The following is a 22,972-nucleotide window of genomic DNA, read 5'->3' on the forward strand; positions in this document are numbered from 1 at the left end:
TCCCTCTTGTTGGTGATGTCTGCATGATGTCATTGTGCTAAGTTTTCTCCCCTCCCTGCCATTGACTTTGGATTCTGAAGACAAAAAAAACCCATAATGTAGATCTGGTAAAGCAGGCACAGAGAAAAGTGAGTGGTGTCTGTGACTTCATTTCCTTGGCAAAGACAAGTTCTGTGCTAGGACAGTAAAAGAATAGTTTAACTATTAAATAGGTCTTTTGTGACACTTGCAGCTATTTTTGTCTGACAATTTATGGTGTGTTCAAAATGTTAGATGTACCCAGGAGCCCCAAACTGGTATCTTTCATTGCTTTAGGCCATAGTAAAGGTTTTCAGTGTTAGTAGTATTTTTGATGATATCAGCAGGAACACAACAAATCCTGGAGTTTTAAATAGAATGAGCTCAAAAATTAGCTAATTCTGATAACCTGTCTGTATTTATGGCAGCCCATTGTATATAAACAATGTTTGGATCCCTCTCATACCCATACCCAAATTTCTCAGAATTTTAGATATATATTCCTTTTCTTTCATGTTCATTATTATTTTAGAAATTCACTAAAAATATATGAGTATTCTTGGCTTCAGTGTTCAGCTTACAGTACCTCTTCAGGCAAAAGGGGGGGGGAACTGTTTGATGTTCAGAATTTAAGACTCTTCTTTCTCTCTGCAGGCACCTGCATAATAATCAGATCCAGCACTTGGGAATACATGGTTTTGAAGGACTCCATAATCTGGAAACTCTGTGAGTTGTTTGGTTTTCCTTTGTGCTTGCACTATTTTTATATAGGATGTTGTCTTTCCTATGCTATTTATTTATTTTTGATTGATTGATTGACTGACTGACTGATTGATTATGTGCCATCAAGTTAGTGATGATTCATAGAGACCACATACATTTTCTCCAGGACAATCTGTCTCCAGCCTGGTCCTTCAGATCTTCCATAAGAATACCCATCACTACTGTAACTAACTCCATTGATCTAGCTGGTTGTCCTCCTCTTTGTTCTTCCTTCCACCTTTCCCAACTTTACAGAGTTCTCAGGAAAGATAATATGTCTAAACTTTGATCATTTGTGCCTTGGGTGAGAATCCTAAATTAATTTGTCCTACGCTACCATTTTTTTGTTTGTTTCTTGGTATTCTTAGAAATCTTCTCTAACATCAAAGCACAAAAGTGTCAATACTCTTCCTGTCCTGTTTCTTCAAAGTCCAATTTTCAGAGAGTATCACAGGGAAAATCATTGCTTGCATGATTCTGACCCTTGTAGGAATAAGCACATCATAGCATCTGAATATCTTTTTCAAGGCCTTCATGGCTGCTCTATCAAGTGTTAGTCTGCAGCATATTTCTTGTTTTACTCATGCAAAATCTATACCCAGGACAGAAGCCACAGTCTGGAGGAAACAGAATGACAAATGGCAAAACAGAATGATTCTAAGTTGGCAAATGAGTGAGACATGGTTGCATGCTCTCTCCTTATTTTATTCAATCTATATGTTGAATATATATTGAGGGAGGCTGCACTGAAAGAAGATGAGCATGGTTTTAAAACAACTGTCAACCTAACAGAATATTGGAAAAAAAATTAGGTAAAGGGGCTTGGGACTCTTACGTCTGTCATCTGTCAGCATGATAACACTTCAAAAACAGAACAGAATTGGATAAATCTGGTGTGACAGGAGAAGGTGACCAAAAAAAAAAAAAAAGATGGAGTTTTAAAAATGAGCCAAATCTAGTTGGGGGCTGCAGAGAAAAACCATCCAGAAAAAAATTCCCCCATGTATCCCTATGGAATAGGCAGTTAGGCACCCACCCAGAATGTTGCCAGCTGTTCCATTCTAAGCCCCCTCCCTCTTCCTGTCGCATGACCCAGGGTAGAGCTGCAATTAAGGGGTGGAAAGAATTCCAGAAATGTTCTGCAGACTTTCTATATCTTTTTAAATATTGCTACCTAACAATTCTATCCTCAGGAGGTTAATAAAGCTGCTTGCTTTTATTAAAATTCATATGATGAAACACTCATTTTGAACACTTCCAGAAACATCTCTCCAGATTCTTTACATTATCTTCTTATGAATCCCTGTGGATCAAATTAAGCTGCAATCATATAAAACTTTGAGGGGCATCTCAGGAGCCATAGAATCTTTTTATTTCCCCCATCAAGGATGGAAAAGGAAGACTTCATCTGAAGCGGGAGATATATCCCATCTTGAATATCTTCTCAGCCTGCATCCTACCATCCTACCTCCCTCAATATCAGAACTTCAACTTGAGGACAGGTAACAGTGGAATGGATTGTGGCTTTCCCTAGGGATGTTGGGAAAGCCCATGAACCTAGAGGATCCCCAGCCATCCTGGACTTCAGAAAAGATCTGGAATTAGCTCCTGATCCACTCCAGGCCTAGAATTGCTTTAAACATTTCAAAGAGGGGGAATGCATCAAAACAAAGGCTGAAGGAGTGGAGAGGGGGGATGTGGAAATGCCACCCTTTCCATTCTTCCTCCCTGCTAGACTTGTGCTGCCAGGATTTCAATCCATTAGAGGCTCTAGCACTGGGGTTCTTTTTGCTGGGATTGTTCTGTATTATACTAATCCCTGCAGTAGAGACACTAGTTTTTGAGCACGCTTGTTACCTCCAACCTGAAAGTTAATATATAGTTTGGCTTTGTTTTTCTTTTTTAACTGGGTTGCGTCCTAGTAAGTCACAGAAGGAAGCAGATGCTGGAAGGTAACAGCAGTGGTGCCAGATTGCAGTGAGGTCCCTCTCTCACCAGGTATTGCTCTTGTGCAACTAAATGGCAAGGTATTTCCCTGTTGCAATCCTTGCCACCAAATCATCTCCTTTCATGTGAGACAGCAGGAAATAAGAAGGGAACCTCCATGTTTTTTCTCTTTCATGTGGTTTGGCATCTTTTCTCTGGAAGTCATTAGGGAGCCTAGCCAGTTCACCTAGGGAAAGAAGACAATACACGCAAAGAAAAAAGTGCATTGCCCAAGGGCATAATGGTCACAGAGCTAAGCTTTATTCTGGGAAGTTGATTGATTTAAACATGTTTTTGAAATTACCTGCCAAGATTTTTACCAAAATTGACATTAAATCACAGAGTTGAAGCTATCAGGTGAAATGGGGCGGAAACAACAAAGGAAGAGTCAGAGGAAGGGAGAAAACCAAGTCTATGGGTGTAGTAGTGATGATCGTGTGGCATGCAGAAAATGAGAAGTAGGTGTTCCAGGAACAGAAGAGCATCTGTTAAAAGACATGGAAGAGAGAACTGTAAAAAAATGTGAAGAGAAAATTGGAACAAAAGAAAAAAAGCATTAAAAATTAAAATAGCAAATAAGAAACAATAGATGTAGAGACTGCCCTTAAACTGATTATAAATTGATGCACAAATATATTGATACAGTTACACTTCTAAACACACAATTCTCACTGGAAAGTTAGGAACATAGGAAGTTGCTCCCTTCTACTGAGTCAGAACATTAGTCCATTAGACAAGAGTTGCTGATAGCAGTTGGTAAATCTCTGAGGTTTACCAATTCTATATGGGGACTGCAGAGATTGAATCTGGAATCTTCTGTATATCAGGCATGTGTTCTCTCTGCTCTGTCAAAGAGCTATAGTCCCTCACAATAACATTTACTATTTTTTGCACATGAAAACCCTAAAGAAACTGGCTTATAAATGCTGAAAAACATAGTGTACTTTTTTTTATTTTGCCTGCTTGGACTTTATATCTATGCATGTATTAACTCTGATCCACTGTTTTAAATTGCCATTCCTATACACAGATAGTCTATTATCTTCTTCTCCTAACTAGATTCCAAGTTCTCAGTGAGTCAGAGAAATAAGACAGAACAAATAGGCCACCAATTCCTAACTTAAGGAAGTTCTACTCCAGCTTGTTCCAACCTGGTGACATGCCAGCTAGCTAGTGGATTATAAGACTAGAAGTCTAATACATCTGAAAAAAGGGAAAATAGGAAAGCCTATCTTAATCGATTCTTCTAAAATCAAGTGTGTGATAACACGTTGCACTCTCCACTAAGTCTGATAGAAGAAGAGGAAGAAGGACTGCCTTTCTGTCTCAAAGCTGAGATAATAAAATTCCAGAATGATAGGACAAAGCAAAACCCTCATGTATTCTGACAGTCCCATTAAACTGATAATTTGATGTTAATTTTATTGCATGCCACAGGCAATAGAGGAAAGTTTCCCTCTCTCTTTTGTTATACTAGAACCTGAGATTAATCCAATTAAGTGAACAGTTGAAAGTCAGGGAAGACCAAAAGGAAATATTTCTTCATACTACACATAATTAAACTATGATATTTGCTACCACAACATAATGTTATGTTCACCAATGTGAATGGCTTTTTAAAAAGCCTAAAATAGCTCATGTCAATCAGTGGGCAATAGTCATACTGGCTATATTTACCCCAGGATCAGAAGCAAAATGCCTCCAAATGCTAAATGCTGAAGAATAAGAATGAAAGGCTGTATTACCTTCATGTGCTCTTGTGTACTTCCCGTAAAGGACTGATTTGGGGGCATTTGGTCTCATAAAAGCAACTTTTAAATTATTTTATATATTTTCTTCCTAGGGAAGAACAAGGGCTTTTCTTGGGTAATTGGAATAAATTAAATATGTGTATATATGTGTATCTCAATTCAACTACATTCCTAGATATATTAATTTGGGAATAAGTCTCACTGAAAATAGTACAATTTATTTCTTACTAAAAATGTATAGAGCTATGTGGTTAGCATATAACATTACATGAATTGCTGAAGAATATATAATAACATTAAGAGAATAAGATATAAATGTAAATTGGAGATATTGGATTGTGAGGATGAGAAATAAGTGATGAACAAGTTGTAGTAAGTTTTACTCAATTTAGAAACAATGGTGATTTCAAGATTTCTGTGCAGAAACAAGAGAAATGTGTTAGGAGAAAAAAATCAAAAGATAAACATCCTTGTAAGTAATTAAGAAGTAGCAATGGATGGCAAAAGGACAGGCTGATTCCAAGCATCAATTCATATCCCCCTCTGTCCCAGGCAGTAATACAATTTAGAAAATTGTTTCACTAATCAGCATACATATTTTTTTTTCCTTTATGTTTCTATCTTGCCGCAATCAAAAAAGACGGTCAGCAGCTTACATAGAATAAATAATACAGTTAAAACATCCGTGGTGCAATCTAAAAACCTGACAATCATAAACAAGAACAACAACAATAAGCAACTTTAAGCAAAAGCCACAGAAATACCATAAAAGTAGAAAACAGAAAATAAAGATGGCAGCACCAGATCGGGGAAGGCTCTCCAAATATCTGGTTTTCAGAAGTTTTCAAAGAATCAACAAAGAAAGAGCCAGCCTGATCTCCAGAGGGAGCCTATTAGGCAATGTCCTCTCTGCCACAGAGAAGGAATCCTCCTTGCTTCAGCCCCCCAAACATCCCAGAGGTGAAGGATTTGTAGCAGTTTCTCCCAAGTAGATCTAACCAGACAGGCTGATACTGGCTAGAATAAGTGATCCTGCAGGTATCCAGGTGCAAAGCCATGGAAGGCTTTATAGATCAAAACCAGCAGCACATTCTACAGTACATATTTGTTTGTTTTTTAATGTAATTTGTATTACAAATTTTAAGAACAATAATAAGAACTACAACAAACTAAATTAGAACAGAAAAGGTGAAAAAGAAAGAAACAACAGAAAAATCTGAAAATGCAAGAAGAAAAGAAATTAGAAAAAAAAGAAGCACGATATAAGGAAAAATATAGACATAAAGAAGTAGCTTCCGATATTCTTCACAGCAGTTATAAGTACAATTATATTTTAACTTCTCTCTAAAGTTACCTCATGACTCTCTTCTTTCTATAATCTATCCTGTATCACCATCAACACCATAAATCACATTTATTTTTTTCCTTTTTATGCAAAAAATCCATAAGGGGTTTCCAGTCACTAATAAATGTAGATATTGTCTTTTCTCTAATCAAAGTAGTCAGTTTATTCATCTCAGCAAGATCTGTGAATTTCACCAACCATTCCTCCATAGTGGATAGTGCTGAATCTTTACATCTTTGTGCATATAATACTCTTGCTGCAGTAATCATGTATTGAAATAATCTTCCATAACTCTTTTCTAACTGTGAATCCATAAATCCTAAAAGGAAAAGTTCTAGCTTCAACTGAATATTGATCTTTAAAATCCTCTGTATCAATGTATGTATTTAAGTCCAAATTTTTCTAGTTATTTTACATTTCCACCAAGCATGATAGAATATCCCTTCATGTTGTTCACATTTCCAACATACATTTGAAGTGCCTTTATACATTCTAGATAATTTCTTTGGTGTCATATACCAGTGATATACCTTTATAAAAATTCTCTTTAAAATCATAACATAATGTAAATGTCAACCCTTTTAACCACATATTTTCCCATTGATCCATCTGTATATTATAACCAAAATTCTTAGCTCACTTTATCATACATTCTTTAACCTGTTCTTATTCAATTTCAATTTTCAGCAAATGTTTATACATTTTAGCAATTACATGTTCATCATCAGTGCGCAATTGTACTTTAAATTCTGACTTACTTTGCTCCATACCATAAGACTTTTTGTCCATTTTAAATCTTTTTGATAACTGTAATGAGAAAATCATTGACAACTATATCCTTCTGATGTTAGTTGCTCCCTTGATTTAAGCTTATATTCCTCTTAATGGCTTTCCAATAATTCTCGGTACGTCAACCATTTTTCTTTGCCTGCGGTTTCTCTTCTGTGGAATGCTTCTTAAGCTGAGATCCACAAAGGTGTTTTTGGGCACAACCTAGCTTTGTATCTATTCTCAATATGGCATGTCTAATGAAATTATTTTTAAAATCCACATTAATTTTAACTTTATCGTACCATAAGTATCCAATGCCATCCAAACCTCAGGTCAAGACCTATTAACTCTAAAAGTCTCTTGTTTCTCAGCAACATCCATCTTTCATGCAGACCAAACAACAAGCTGCAAAATACAATTTCAAATCTGGTAAACCCAGTCCTCCTCTTTCTGTTGCATCTTGTAACACTTTATATTTAACTCATTTTTTTCCCCTTGCCATACAAATTTTGATATAACTTTTTGCCATCATTTGAATGTACATCACTTGTCAAAACAGTTATTGTCTGAAATAAAAGCATCATTCTAGGCAAAGCATTCATTTTTATCACAGAGATTCTCCCCAACAATGACCATTATAATTTCTCCCTTCTTAATATATCCTTAATTATTTTGAAATAGCATACAATTCATATGAACACCAGTTTGGTGTAGTGGTTAAGGCATCAGGCTAGAAACCAGGAGACCATGAGTTCTAGTCCCATCTAGGCAAAAAGCCAGCTGGGTGACCTTGGGCCAGTCACTTTCTCTCAGTCCTAGGAAGGAGGCAATGGCAAACCACTTCTGAAAAACCTTGCCAAGAAAACTGCAGGGACTTGTCCAAGCAGTCTCTGAGAACTGGACATGATTGAATGGGAAAAAAAATACCCAAGTATTTTACTTTTTTCTCAATCTTAAAACCAGTTTTCTCCATCAGTTCTATTTGACCTTCTGATTTCATATTTTTTGTTAACATCTTCTGATTATTAATCTTAAAACCTGCTAACATACCAAAGTCCTTTAAGTTTCCAATTAATGTTTCTGCTCCCTTTAGTGTATCTTCCAAAATTAACACCAAACCATCTGCAAATGGCCTTAACTTAAAGTTTCTTTCTTAATCTTAACTCCCATAATTCTCTCATCTTGTCTTATATCTCTATTCAGTAGCTTAAGAACTAAAATGAACACAAGTGGAGACAGTAGACATCCTTGACCTATTTCTTTTTGGATCTCACAAGGTTTTGTTAGTTCTCCATTAACAATTATTTGTGCTTTTGGTGAAGTATAAATTGATATTACCCATTAAATAAAATTATCTCCAAGGTTCATATGTTCTAGAACTCTACACAAGAAAATCCAATTCAAATTGTCAAAAGCCTTCTCTGCATCTAAGAATATCAATGCAGCTTGTTTTTCGTTGTGTTGCTCCAAATATTCCAGAACATCCAAAACATTTCTAATATTATCTCATAGTTGTCTTTTAGGTAAAAATCCACACTGATCTTCATGAATAAAGTCCTGTAAAATTATCTTCAACCTTTCAGCCAAAATCATGTTAAACAATTTATCATCATTATTCAAGAAAGATATTGATTGATAATTTCTTGTTAAAGTCAAGTCTTGCGACTCTTTAGGTATTAATGCTATATTAGTTTCTTTCCAGCTATCAGGAATCTTTTCATTCAGTAGAATAATATTCATCATTTGTTGTAAAGGTTGTAAAAGCTCATCCTCAAAGCATTTATAATAAAAGGCCAACAGCCCATCTGGACCAGGTGCCTTTCCTGCTTTAGTCTTTTTAATAGCTTCACAAACTTCCCTTATTGTTATAGGTCCATTCAAAATTTGTCTCTGATTTTCTGCAATCTTCATTAAATTCTGTTTATGTAAATATTCATCCACTTTTTCCAAGGAAATTTCTTGACCTTCATATATAGAATAATACTGGTGAAACACTTTTTGCATATTTGCATTTATCTGTTATTACAATTTCCTTCTTGTAACTTTAATATTACTTTCTTTTCTTTTTCTTTCTGCAACTTATATGCCAGCCATTTCCTTGGTTTTTTGCAAATTCAAAATTTCTTTGTTTTGCATAGTTCATATTTATTTCCATCTCTCTCACTGTTAACATAGATAGTTGCCTCTGTAAAAGCTTAATCTGGTGAGTAATAGTAGTCAATCCTGGGGATTTTTAAAATTCTTCTTCCTTTTTTTTTAATCTCATCCAAATTCACTTGTATTTTCTCTTGCCCTTTCTTTTTAAGTTCACTATTATGAACCTAAGAGGATATGTATAAAATATTCTCTTACAAAGGCTTTACTTGCATCCTGAACCATCCTTACTTCTGTACCTTTATTAAGATTATTCTCAAGAAAATCTTTTAACTTCTTTTTGCAATCCTCCACTACTGTTTCCTTTTGTAACAAAATCTCATTCAATCTCCACCTTAAAATTCATTTTTCCTTTTGAAAGTTAAAGTCACTGGATCGTGATCTGAAAAAGTATTTGATAATGTCTTTACTTTGTGAGCATTAATAGCCAAAGTCTTAGAAATCCAAATCATTTCTATTCTTGAAAAAGATCTATATCTTTCAGAAAAATAAGTATATTCTTTTGAGTCTCCATTTTTATATCTCCATGCAGCAACAAGCTCCAAATTATCCATTAAATTAAAAAAAAATTTTTTTTTGATAGTTTACCTTGTATATTTGTTATATTTTTCTCAGAAGTTCTATCTTCTTGTGGGGAAACCACTCCATTCTAATCTCACAGGAGACACCAATTTTCATGCAAAAAATCCAATAATTTGTCCTTAAGTCCTTTATAAAATTCTGTTTTATCTTCATTTGGGGCATGAAGTTCCAGTATCAGAGTCTTAGCCCCCTGTAGATTAACTTCCACCCCTACATATCTGCCATGATCATTAGCCAATATGAGTCTTGGGTATAGCTGATGATTTATATACAAAACAACTCCTTTTTTTCATTCCTACTGAAATAAATTCGTCACCCAGATTTTTGTGACTCAAATATTTTATATATTTTTTCCTAATATGTTTTTCTTGTAAGCAAATCACATCTTATTTTACCTTTTTCAAATAATAATTTTTTTTCTCTTTTGAGGAGCATTTGCTCCATTTATATTCCATGTTAAGTATTTATAATGGAATACAAATGGAGCAAATTCTCCTCCAAAGAGAAAAAAAGATTTTAGAAAAGTCAATACCTGTAGCACCCAATGTGGAATCCCCTTCAGTGTCTCATTGTATCTGTTGTTGCATTTGTTTGGTCACATCTGTCATTGTCAGTTCCATTAGTATTTCCTCCAAATCTTCTTTAAAACTTTCCAAAAAATCTCCTGCTTTCTGCACAGAGTTCAGTCTGAATATCTGCTGTTTAAAAGTAAAAATCACCCCTTCCAACTTATCCCATCTAAATGGAGTTTTATTCTGTTTGTCAGAAAAAAACACTCTTTTCTCTTATGTAATATTCTAAGTGGGATTTCCTTAAGTACAATTACATCTGTATTATCAATCCTCAATCTAGTATTAAAATGCTGCTGCAAAAGTTGATCTCTAGTCTTCTTCCTGATAAAGTGCATAAGAACATCCCTTGGAACATTTCTTAATTTTGCAAAATGTATATTAATCCTATAAACTTTATCAATCTCCGTCTCAGTGTCATCTTCCTCCTAATTCAAGAAATTGGACAAAGACTTAACAATCTTTTGTCCAATATCTTCTCTACTTCCTTCTGGAATCACTCCAAATCTTAAACAAAATTCATTTTCTCTCAATTCCAGTAAGCCAAATTGTCCAAATCCTTCTTCATCTCTCTATTTATAACTTCTGTCTTACTTTACAAAACTTCCACTTCATCAGTAATTTGTTTTAGGTCTCCGGCCAATTGCCCTACAGCAGGGGTTCTCAAAGTACGGCCTGCGGGCCACATACAGCCCGCCAGGGTCATTTATCCAGCCCACCCGCCTGATTGGCCGCCGCCGCTGTCTGTCAGAAGCGGCTGTGTCGGGAGCTGCAGGCGATGCACGAGGAAGGAGATTGCAGAGCCGGACTATTCTACATGACAGGTATGCCGGGTCTGGCAGCTTTCCTCCTCTCCTCATGTTTTTTTCAAACTATAGTCTGGCCCCCCAACATTCTGAGGGACCGTGAACTGGCCCCCTGTTTAAAAAGTTTGAGGACCCCTGCCCTACAGGTTCTTCAATCTTCTTAACTTCTTTTTTCATATCCTTTTTTATGCCTGCAAATCCTTCTTCCACTTCCTTTTTGAAAGCATCCAAACTATTGGCAACTATCACAGTCATTTTTTTGCCAAATTCTTCAAACATTATCTGCAAATCTGGTGAAGTGCCCTTATCTGTAAGTTGTTCTACTGAATCTCTCCATTCTTCTCCTGATTTGGCAGCTTTTCTTGTGATTGTCATTATGAGAAAGTGAAAGTATGTCAATTTCTATCATGAAAGTAAAAGGCAGGCTTCTCCTTTTTTTCTGTTTTGCTTTTCTCTGTCTTTAACACTTTAGTCCTAATTCATTCTCTATAATTACAGTCACACAGTTTAGCTCATATTACCTTTATCTTCTTATTTTGTTAAATCCACCAATTATCTAATGTCCTTAATAATAAACAATCAAAGGTCCAGTCTGTTTGTCTAATTAATGTTGCTATTTTTAAAAGCACTTTCATCAGGAAAAAAAATATTATTCTGTTTTCTAAAATTACTGCTCTTTAACCATTTAAAACTTTCTTGAATCATAATTTTGTTAAGTTTTTTGCTTTTAAATTAAAGTCCTTTAAGATAGCATTTTTTTCCTCTTCTTAATTTCAAAAAGAAGGCAACTCACTGAGAGTCTTTGATCTTCCCTGCCATTCAGAATATCTCTCTTAGTTTGTAGATTAATTGAATCCAAAGGTGTTTAAGAAAGTGAGGCTTTTGCCGGTCATATGTCCATAAAGACTGCACAGCAGTTAAGGGTGTGTTGATAATCCCTCAGCTCCCAAGCTGCTCACCTCGTGATTGATCACAAGAAACACAGTTCCTGTGGTTTTCTCAGAAGAAGCAACTCTCCAGAGCACAAATAGGTTCCCCCAATCTCTTCTTCTTTCTGAAGAGATTTTCGTCAGCCAGAACCTGACTGGCCGCCGATTTCACCATGATGCTGTCTGATTTCACCATGATGCTATCCCCACTTACTGACAACTCACACGGACGTCTAAGCTGCCATAGGTCCTCACGCAGGAGCCTCATTCTACAGTACACATTTGCAGAATCTGTAATTGTTATTCTGACCTTTTACTTTAAGCTTTGGGGCTTGTTCCACATAATCTTAATTTTTTTCTTGTTTCTGGGTGCATAGTTTCAAACTTTTTTTTTTTTTAATGTGATGAAGATGATAGAAAAATGAGCCAAGTGAGGAGGAGTAGCACTAAATATTGGGACTGTTTGTCACCTTCAAAATGCAAGTATACTTTTCCAACTTCTAGTTGTATATGCCTATTTTGAGTAATCTTACATTGTAAGATGATTTGCACTGTATCCTGAATTTTGTGTTCTTTGCATCCTGGATCTTATTTGCTAGTTCTTGTAATAAAAACATGCTACTAAGTGTAGTCAAAACATCCTCAAGTAGTTGCTACAGGTGCTTTCCCCACTTGAATCCAACCACAGCACAAATATGCTCAGGCAATATGTTTTTCCTGCGGTATCCCTATGATTTTATTTATTGGTTTGTTTATTTGATCAATTTATAAGCCACTTATATCACTGAAGCCACTCTATGTGAAGTACAATAAATTAATAAACACATTTTAAAAAGAAAAGGAAAGAAAAGCCAGTAAACTAGTAATAACAGCAAAACAACATTAAACACTTTGTCAGGAAACACCATAAATACAAGAACAATTAAATTATCTAATATTAAATCCATTTTTAAAAGGTTTTCCTGAAAGACAGCAACTTTGTCTTTATCTCATCCCTAGCCTTAATCATCCTTTAAGTATGCTGGTGTTAAAGTAGTATTTTCCTCCTTATACTGATGCTGTCCAAACATAGCTTCAATCCATATAAAATCTGTTAGGCTTTCTCAGACATTATTTTGGAAAGAAGTTGGGTGACTGCACTGATCTGAAACAGACACAATTAATGGAAGCGGGATCAGTACTGGCGACGGGGACAGGCCAAATGTTATGTCTAAGTGGGAATGATGTAGAAATGACCCTATGCCAGCAAGTTTCTACAGAGGCCCATGAGATTCTCCTATAAAATTCATAAATCTTAACCATCATCAGCCATTGTAGGGCACAACTTGGACATCAGGATAAGGCACTTTGGATTCACTGCTTTCAAGACCTATTTCCCTTTGAGTTCATAGGACCAAAGCTCTTGCCTATGAAATGAAATGAAAATAGCATTTAAAAATACTAGCAAAATGAAGAAAAGATGCCCCTGTCCCATGCAGTACACAAAATCAGGCTTGAGAAATGGGAGACCCTCTGCCGCTTCCACCCCACCCCACCTAGGATTGCTCTTCAAATGAGACGCATACCAACTTACCTGAGAATAAATTACATAATAGGTTTTTCATGGGTTGGTTATGGCTTCTATTACAATTATGGTGTTAGCACTATGTGATTTGGCACTATTACACAAATAAGCTGTGGGGAGAGCTGGCTGTGAAGACAAAGAGAACATTTTGTTTTTGAACAATTAATCTATTTCTAAAAAGTTGCATACTTGAGGTATTTCATGCCTGGAGCCCTGGCAATCTTCATGTGTGCAGTTTGAAGACCTATTTACGTAAGGAGTCCTAAAGCAAATAATGTAATATAAAAGTGGGTGGTATGGCAGGATTCCCTACTGATTTCTTGATCAGGCTTTTTATTGCTTAAGAATTGACTTTTGGTTGGAGCCAGAAGTATCATATATGCATTGCTGTTGCCAGGAAGCCTCAAGCAAGAGGCTTTCTGGGAGGAGCCATATAGACGTCTCGATTCTCCTCCTCCCAATTATTTTTCTCTTCCCATTTTGAGCATCTTTATGTTTGCCTTTTCTTCCTTTCATCCCTTCCACATTTATAGCAACATGGCACCTTTTATTTTTTCTTTCCTATAACTTTCAAAAGCATTTTAATGTATTTTAGGAAGAGGAGAGGAAAGGAAGGGGGAAGAACAATACCTTTGTTGGTTTTGTTAAGAAAGAAAATAATTGTGGGGATATGGATTTGGGAGTTCTCTGGATTTTAAAGCCCTGGCCTGGTCTGGTTGTCCAGCACTATTGACAATATAGTTATTGTTCTCCTGATCTCTGCTTACCTTTAACTGGAGCAGAAAATATGTGGCCATGCCTGTATTCATACATTTTGTTTGTCTATAAATGAAGAGTGGGTTCTTGTCCACTTGTATCTTAAAGATCCTGTCTGCTTGTTTCTTAATGAGATATTGGATGCAGTTATGCTGCTGAGACGGTATTCTAACATTAAGGAAAAATACTGGAAGTGCAGACATTTGAGAGAAAAACAGAAACGTAAATCTGCCAAAGGAAAAATGGCAACATGGGCAAATCAAGGAAGACTGTACGGGAGTAGAATTTTCAAAAGCAAAAGCCCTATTATAAAACAGATACAGAAATGATTAAAGGTTGATTCAGCTCTGAAATTTTCCCAGTCTGTGCCAGTTCTCCAGTTTTTCAAAGCACTGGATGTTTGGATTAAGCCATCCACTGAAGTTATAACCCAAGCTCTGAATAGGCTTTCCACAGGACATATTCAAGCACTGAAGTGCCAGCTGTTGAATGTGAATCCAGTTCTGTTTTTTAGTAGTTTGTGACCTTGGATATAAATTGTGAAGGAATGTGTTTGTTTCCAAATAACCGATGGAAAATGACAGGGTGCTTTCAGTTTAAAGTCTAAAAGAATTAACTGCTGTTTCAACTTTCTTGATGGGTAATGAATGTCTGTGTCCCAAAGGAAGAGTTTATGTGTGAGGAACATGACTGCTGTATCGCTCACAGGATCACATTTATTGTACAATCAGTTATGTTATTAATATTGTTTCATACACATTTTATAGTTATTAATAGAAACCTGTTGCTGAAGTTGGTTTTGAGGTATCATCTTAAATGAACTATTCTGTCATCTTAGTTGAGCTATTCTTCCCCAAACTGGTGCTCCCCAGATATTTTGGATCTCAGCTCCCACAATCTCCGGTCAGCATGTTGGCTGGGGATTGCATAAATTGATTTCTAACACATTTGTGGGACACAAGAGTGATATCTGATGAATTTGGACCAACTGCTAGCTGCCTCCTTCACTTAGTAATGTAATTAACTTACATGAAAAATAATTGGTCCCTGAGTCTGAAAAGTTTTGCTCAACAGTTATAGTTTCCTGCCATTTTAAGCTGGGAGGGAGATAAGCTCTAAAATAGATGTATTTTTAAAAAGCCATAGTTCCACTACAAAACCCAGTCCCATCCACATGTAATGTGGCTCCTTTCACTTTACAACCTCTTCTTCACAAAAATGTTATTTCTGGTCTTTTCTTACTGATAGGCTGCGATCCATAGCTGAAGTGAATTATAATTTCATTGATTATTGTGTGAAATTGGTCATGAGAAGAAGCAGGTGCTCTTTTCCTGAAGATACTTTGGAGTTTGGGTTATACTTGAGGAATTTTCATCACTATTATATTCTAGCAATTGTCACAGGTTCAACAGAAGAGGCAGTAAAAGTTTCAAGCACATGTTCTGTCTTCTTCATCTTGTGTTCTTTTCATTGCCTTGGATTTCTGAGAGGCATTGACTAAGATAACTCAAGCACATGGGAATTATACTTTCCCTCTTGCTTGCTTCATGTTCAGCTCTATGGTACTTATGCTGTTCTTCAGTATATCTTTCCAAACAAGGGTCTCTTGCTTCCCAGTCCCAGAGACAGGATGACTTTGATGCTTTTGAGAGGAAGCCAGAGTAGTATTTAGGAATAAGGCATTTGTTTTGCAGTGATTCAAAACCTGCTATCAGTTTATGTTACCTCTGGTGTCCTAATTCCTTCATTCTACAGAAAATGGGAAGGACATCTATTTGTAATGCTATATTAATGTAGATTCGGATTGTTGTAAGCTGCCCAGAGTTGCTTTTCTGTGAGATGGGCAGCTATACAAATTTGATAAATAAATAAACAAACAAACAAACAATTATCTATTAATGAACTCTCACCAGCAGTAAATAAAATTGCCTTCACTATTCATATAGAAATATTCAGGATTTCATACAATCATTCTAGCTTTTTCTGGCCCTACCAAAAATCATCTAATTAATGCATCATTGAAGAACAACAAGGAGTCAGCTTGATAGCATGGTATCAGTAAGGATTTGACCAACAATGACTCTCTTGGACACTACAAAAAAGAGAGAACAGAAAATAACATAAAATGAACCGAGTGCTATATTCCATGCAAATCTACTCCACATATATAGTTCTGAGTGTCACTTCATCCCATATGATTAATTTCATAGTTGTTTTCTGAATAATTATAACTCTGCTTGTTTTTTCTTGCATTCAGACCTTTCTTTCAGAGTCTTGCCTCTGTATAGTGAAGGACCCTCAAGAGAGTCCAGCTCCCTGAGATTTACTTTCAACTTGTTAAATAAATTCAACCAAAATTGAAAACACGTGGAATTCAGAAGCTTCCTCAGCTGAGAACAAACACTCCAAGGAAGCATTGGAGAACAGAGCTTAGTGTGAGGGAATGCCTGGAGAAACAGACAGAGGAGACAGCTTTGATCCTGTGAAATGATACTAACACCTTTTGGGAACAGTGTAGGTTTGTTCCAGATCTGAATCAAATGTGAGGAGATGGAAGAAGTCTTAATTAGTCTAGGCTGCAGTGGTTGCCTTGTACAGAAATGGTTGACATCTACAGGACAGAATGCCATCACAATCTTTTTGGAGATAAATTTTCTCCATATTACTATGACAGAAAACCTATATCTCTTGTTCCAATGTAACAGCCAAAATAATATTTATGCCTCTCAAAAAATTTGATTCTTATGGCCTATTTCACAACTCAAATCCTTCTGAATTGTGCTCAGTGATATACACTCTTCTCATCTTCTCACTTGGCTTCTCTGACCAGCAGACAGCATTAAGCAAAACAGGAGGCTTTGCCATGATTTGTTGAACATAACAGATTGAGACAAGGTTCCCTGGAGTGATCCTCTCCTAAGAGGCCAGTATGATAAGCCAGAAGTTGTGCTAGGATTAGAGTTATGACTTATCAGCAGAAGATATATCACTAAATTAAAACATGAATAGAGCATGTTTCCACCCAATAACTCTGTGCCATTTTGAAACTAGTTCTAGACTTTTGTATTCCTGTAACATTGATTGTGTTCTGGAGCTGTAAAACCAACCCTTGCTTTGAAACTCCGTGGCTCTGTGGAGCTTGTGCCTAGCTTGTATCCTATTTATAAGAACTCTGGCCTCTCTGAGGCTTCAGCCACTTAGCAGTTCTTTCAAGGAAAAGTAATTTGAAAGCTTTGCCTTTCTCTTTCACAGCAACTGCTTGATGTATTTCATTTCATTTCGTTTCGTTTCGTTTTATTTCATTTCATTTACTTGCATACAGCTTGACAAATGTGCACATAAGAAAGTGATGGAGGGGTACAAGCCATTCATTTTATTTTTATTTTTGGTGGAATGGAGCTATGGTAGAGCAGAGATTCTTTCTTCCTTGTTCTCAGCATTGCAACCTTAATGGGAGGGAAGATAGTCATGGATCATCTTTAGACTTCTTTTGAGGGACCGGGGAATGGAAATAGTGGCAGTATTGAGAGCTGTCTTCGTTAATATTCCTGGTGAGAGCAGAAGTAGCCACTTGCTCAGTCTCAATAAGACAAAATTCTGACTTATTGTGATGTGCAGATTGACCATCCCTACCATAATTCAGCCAGTGAATCTTCTTGCAAAATTGACTTTGATTTGGGCAAATTTCTATAGTATTTCCCTCTATAAAGCTGACATTCCATTTTCAATTCTATTGTTTGTGTTTACTCTATGTATATAGTATTGTACTCTCTTATTGTTTTGCAATATTTGAATGTTGATCATTTCTATCACTCCCCAAAAGTGTCCACTTAATATTTCCAGGAAGACTCAGAAAACCAGTCAAAATATTTAGTAGCTTTAGGAGAAAAAATAGCCAACATCACAAAAATAACGCTCTGTGAAAGAGTATGGAAGTACTAAGGAGCCCTTTCTTCGTCTGGGACAGTCACAGAGTGACAATGACAGCTTAAATTCCTGGAAGGAACTTGGAACAGGATAAAAATAACCAGAAAGGTTCCAGTCCTAGTGTCTGATCTCATGGCATCTGTAGGTTTATTAGCTGCAAATGTGTGGTGTTCTATGGAAGAAATGATGATTCCATTCCATGTAGTTTCGCCTTGGCTTCCTTTGCAGAACCACGAACTTCTAATAGGCCAAAGACTAAGCTGAAGCTATCTGTTCCTCTTTCATCGTCTCTTGCTCCCTTTCTTATTTCTTATTCTTATTTTCCCTTTTTCTGCCCCCTCACAAGTTATTAATAGATTCTAGCTGTGTTGCTGGTTCAGGCTAATCACTCTAGCAGCCTAAACCAGCAATCATCATTTTGCTACTGCCAATTTACTTTTACTCCTAAGTAAACACAGATTGGTGTTCTAAATATGAGTCCATGGAAGTTTTCCAGAGCAATAACAACTTCAGTTGGCATGTTGCTTTTCCAGGAGAAAGGGAGAAATGTTAAAAGGTTTCAATTTTAAAAGCTATACTAGGTGCAAAACCTGACTGGACAGCTGTACATTTGCATAGAAGTTTATGGTCATGCCTCTCACACCCATTCCCCATTATTTTTGGCAGTATGACTGAGCTCCAGAAGGCTGTTAGTATGGGTAGTAATAGCCTCTTTTCATATGCTTTTTTACTTCTAGTTTAAGTTGTCTGGCTAAGGGGAGAACAAAGTCTTCTTTTTTGGGCCGGGGGGAGGGTGCCAGTGTTCCTCATTTTCCTCTTCTTGATTTATTTTATTCCATGAATATTTTCTTGATTCTGATGTTAAAAGGAGGTCTGTGTATTCAACACATAATATTTTTAAAAGGTAAAACAAAAAAGTATAATGTTAGTAAGAGGTGCCAGAGGATCAAATTATTGAACCAAATTCAGATTTTGATAATTTGGTATCCTCCTTGCATATATTGGATTTTAACTCCCATAATTCCCAGCTAGCTGACTTAAATAGTATCACAGGTACCATCCAGTTGACAGCTGTGATAATCTTTCAGTCACCTTCCAAACTGAGGTCAGCACTGGCCAGAGAGAGAACTGTATTTTCCTAGTAACAGAGTAATATAGGGTCTGAAGAAACAGTATCTGCACAGTAGGAATGATAGTCTGAAATGTAGAGAACTGTTAACATTAAAAGAAAGAAAGAAAGAAAGAAACTGAGCCTATATTGATTTAAATGAAAACTTGAAATGGTGATCTGGCTAAGTTCCCAAATCTATCTAGAAAACTCCCACGGTGGATTTCTTAATTGTTCATTCACATATCAGCTTTGGATGTTCATGGGTCAGCAAAAGGCTAATCAATTCAGGGATTATTGAAAAATCTCTTGGTGATTTGTTGTGGAAAATGAGATTTTTTATTATTCCCAATTGTCCAATAATGCCAACAGCAAGCCTAGATTTTCTCTACCTCTACCTCCACAATTAAACTATTGAAACAAAGAAAATGTCATCAGAGAAACAAGGCTTGATTTTTGTGAGAAAGAATTATAAGCATAGTTGTGATTCCTTGGCTGGGTTTGAGCTTAGAGGTACCCTCTTCTTTTGTCTGAATGATGTATGTCCTTACCCGTGAACCATCGTTTTTAATTTGCTGCTCTTGAGTGGATGTGAGGATTGTCATAAAAAAGCAGAGGAGATCTCACAGCTAGAAGAAGTCTACTTGCACAGCCTGAAGGAATTAGCAAACCTAGAACAGTGCCTCTTTCAGAAATATTATGAAATATGGGGAATAACTTGCCAAAGCTAACATCCTACATGTTGCATGATATTACACTGCTGCCGTAGGTAATATATTTCAGTTTAAACATTTATTGAATAGCCCAAAGTATCTTTACTTCAGCCCATAAATAACTCAATATTGTTGCTATTGTTATTGTACACAATGACCTTGTGAAGTCATCAGTTCCACAGTAGTAGCTATAGAGAAATGTCCCTGGCTCCGTTTTCAATGGCAAGGTTTGACTGTGAGCAGCCTCCCATAAAATTATCTTCTCCAGATGTTCCTTGAGTATTCTCAGATTTGTAATCCAATACATGTGGAGGACACAAATTTAGGGAAGGCTGACATAGGGGGAATCCTACTGAATTGAGTATAGTAAAAGTATTGTAAATCTGAGGAAATAGTTTCAATCAGATTTGTGCTATAATATCCTTTTTCCCTAGAAATTTTCTTGACAAAAGTAAAACATTATTGCAAAAAATCTTAAATGTAGCAAGCCATTATAACAAAAGAAATAACATAATCACCACCAGAAAGTAAATATGGGGAAAATGCAGGCTTTGAATCCTCATTAGCAAAGGAAACACACTCTCCCTAGGGTAGTTACTTTTCAAATTCTGTTTCACATACTTTAAAATACATTCTGCATGAATGTCAGTTTTAAGCCTTAGCAAGTTCTTAAAGTAAGGTTTTTTTCCTGCCTAAATGTATCCTCTCTCCTGCTTTCTGTTGTACCTATGCCATTCTTCTCTCACCTTTTACAGTGGCATATGCTGGTCTTCTCTGTGTCAATATTCCTCCAGTTTTAACATTTATTTCTTTCCATTCTGCAGTTGTATCCATTCAACTTTCTTTGAGTGCACGTGCTTAAACCTCAAAGGCTTCATAAATAGCATTGATATTTTGCCCTGCCCAACATTAGTATTTGTAAGAGTAATCTGTGAGAAAGTTCTTTTGTTGTACAAACAGATTGTTTGTATCTGGTATAACTTAACTTTGCCAAGAAATGCATTTGCAGACTAAATTCAGTGATGGCTCCTTTTCCCAGACAGATCTGCTTAAAATACAATATATTCTATCTCAGCCAAGCACAGGCTTTATTCAGATTTGCTCTCAACATTGTAAAGAATGCCAGTATTTATGGAGGAAGAACTATTCTTGTAGATACATGTATTCTACTAGATAGGCAAGCCAAAATCACAATCATCATTTTAAAAAAAATGGTGTTGGATCAGAGCACTTTAAAGAGGAAGTACAAAAACAAAAAAAAGGGGAGTTGTGCTAATTATATTCATTGTCAAGTAATGTGTTGGGTTCTCTACCATTTCTACAATAGATCATAGCAAGGGCCGCCAGTTTTCTTGGATTCATGGAAGACTCTGCGTAACATTATTCTCATTATAGAGCTAGATATATGGATGTCTTATATTTTATAGCTCCACATATTCATTGTTTGAAATTGTACTGATTCTGAAAACTCCAGTTTAGCAAGCTACCAGCAATTGCAACCTAATGCAGTTTTTTTGTTTTATATTTCTGGGTCCCCCCCCCCCTTCCCATATACTTTCTTTTACTACTCATTTTCTAGGGCCATTGCCTTTTCTAATCCTCAATCCTGAGTTATTAGACTCTTCTCTCTGATCCCAAATCCCTTCATTCTGGTGGACCACTGCATCTTCCTCTCATTTAGGGCTGCCTTTCAGTCATCATAGTCTTTTTTTTTTTTTTAATGTTCCTATTGTCTTCTCTGAGAGCCAGTCTGGTGTAATGGTTAAGGCATCAGGCTAGAAACTGGGAGACTGTGAGTTCTAGTCCCACCTAGGCACAAAGCCAGCTGGGTGACCTTGGCCCAGTCACTTTCTCTCAGCCCTAGGAAAGAGGCACTTCTGAAAAACCTTGCCAAGAAAACTGCAGGGTCTCCAAGAATTGGACACGATTGAATGGATTAAAAAAAAATTCTTCTCTAGCTGCTTTGCACTCATTCCTCATCTCCCATTTTCCCTCAGGCTTAACTCTCGCCCACCACCATTTGTGGAGTTATGATGGGACACAAGGAAAGTTCAAACAGCAATAGAAACATTTCTTTATAATTGGAATACTTCAATCAAACTGATGGAGAATTTACTGTTATCACTTATGCCTAACCATTTGGGAGCATAACAATGGAAGATTTATCATCATATCTTTCTAACAATATGCATTCCTTAGGCTGATCTCATAAACAGGGTTTAAAACTGAGGGTTCCCATGTCTGAAACTTAATTGTAAAGATAGGCAAGCATTGTTCAATTACTTCTGACTCTTTGTGACCTGATGGACATTATTTTGTCAAGATTATCTGTCAGTAGCTCTTTCTCTGAGTTCTTGTAAGCTTCTGCTTATGTCATCAGTGATAGGATCTAGCTATTTTGTTTTTGCCAGTCTCTTTTATTGCCTTTGATCCATGTCGATCCAAGAACTGAGGTGATCCTTGTGCCTCTTGTAGAAATGTTGTGCAGTATGGAAGTTTGTAATCAAAAGTGTATCACAGAAGACTGGTACTAAAAGATCAATGGCAGTTTCCCCCAATCTTCTCACTCTCAAGTATGATGGGACTGCAAGTCCAAGTATTTCAACTGTGGCCACAGAGGAAAGCTGTTCTAGAAAATTTTTCTGGCCTCAGTCTAACAAAAATTAATATTTGCTTCACTTACTCTCAATGAAGTCAGTCATCTTAGGTATACCTACTGCAGTGTTTAACTGGGGTCTCTGGATTTTAAATAGAAACTATTGCATTGGATAGAAGAGCACATAAGAGATACAGGATAATTACAAGGCACTACCTGAGTGGACGGCAGAGGATGAGATGGTTAGATAGCATCACTGAAGCAATGAGCATGAAACTGAGCAAACTCAGGGAGGCAGTGAAGGACAGGAAGGCCTGGCGCAATATGGTTCATGGGGTCACGAAGAGTTGGACACGACTTAACGACTGAACAACAACAACAACTTGAGTGGAGCTGGAAGTATCTACAAGTGGCCATTGCTATGCATTAGATGGCAAACTCCATTTAATTCATATCTATCTATCTATCTATCTATCTATCTATCTATCTATCTATCTATCTATCTATCTATCTATCTTGGGATCTATTAACATGCCATCAGGTATATTGTCCTGTAACAAAACAATTTTCATCATGCTGTGATTCCTTACAAGTTATTATAAAAACTTTATCTGAAATGGTGCTAACCTAGCAAT

The 22,972-nt window shown here is 36.5% G+C and overlaps 1 protein-coding gene across 1 annotated transcript in view; it reads left to right on the forward strand.

Annotated features, from left to right (window-relative positions):
• The window catches only part of LGR6 (leucine rich repeat containing G protein-coupled receptor 6), a 140,635-nt gene that overhangs the window by 100,914 nt on the left and 16,749 nt on the right, over window positions 1-22,972 (forward strand). The window contains exon 6 of the mRNA XM_088153408.1: window positions 673-744. Within this exon, the coding sequence (XP_088009534.1) occupies window positions 673-744 (72 nt within the window). The remainder of the gene's footprint in view (window positions 1-672; window positions 745-22,972) is intronic.

The sequence above is a fragment of the Python bivittatus genome, unplaced genomic scaffold, assembly GCF_059951505.1.
Source record: "Python bivittatus isolate LINGU-HERP-01145 unplaced genomic scaffold, Pbiv_v1 ctg000700_np1212, whole genome shotgun sequence".
In the NCBI taxonomy this organism is placed as follows: Eukaryota; Metazoa; Chordata; class Lepidosauria; order Squamata; family Pythonidae; genus Python; species Python bivittatus.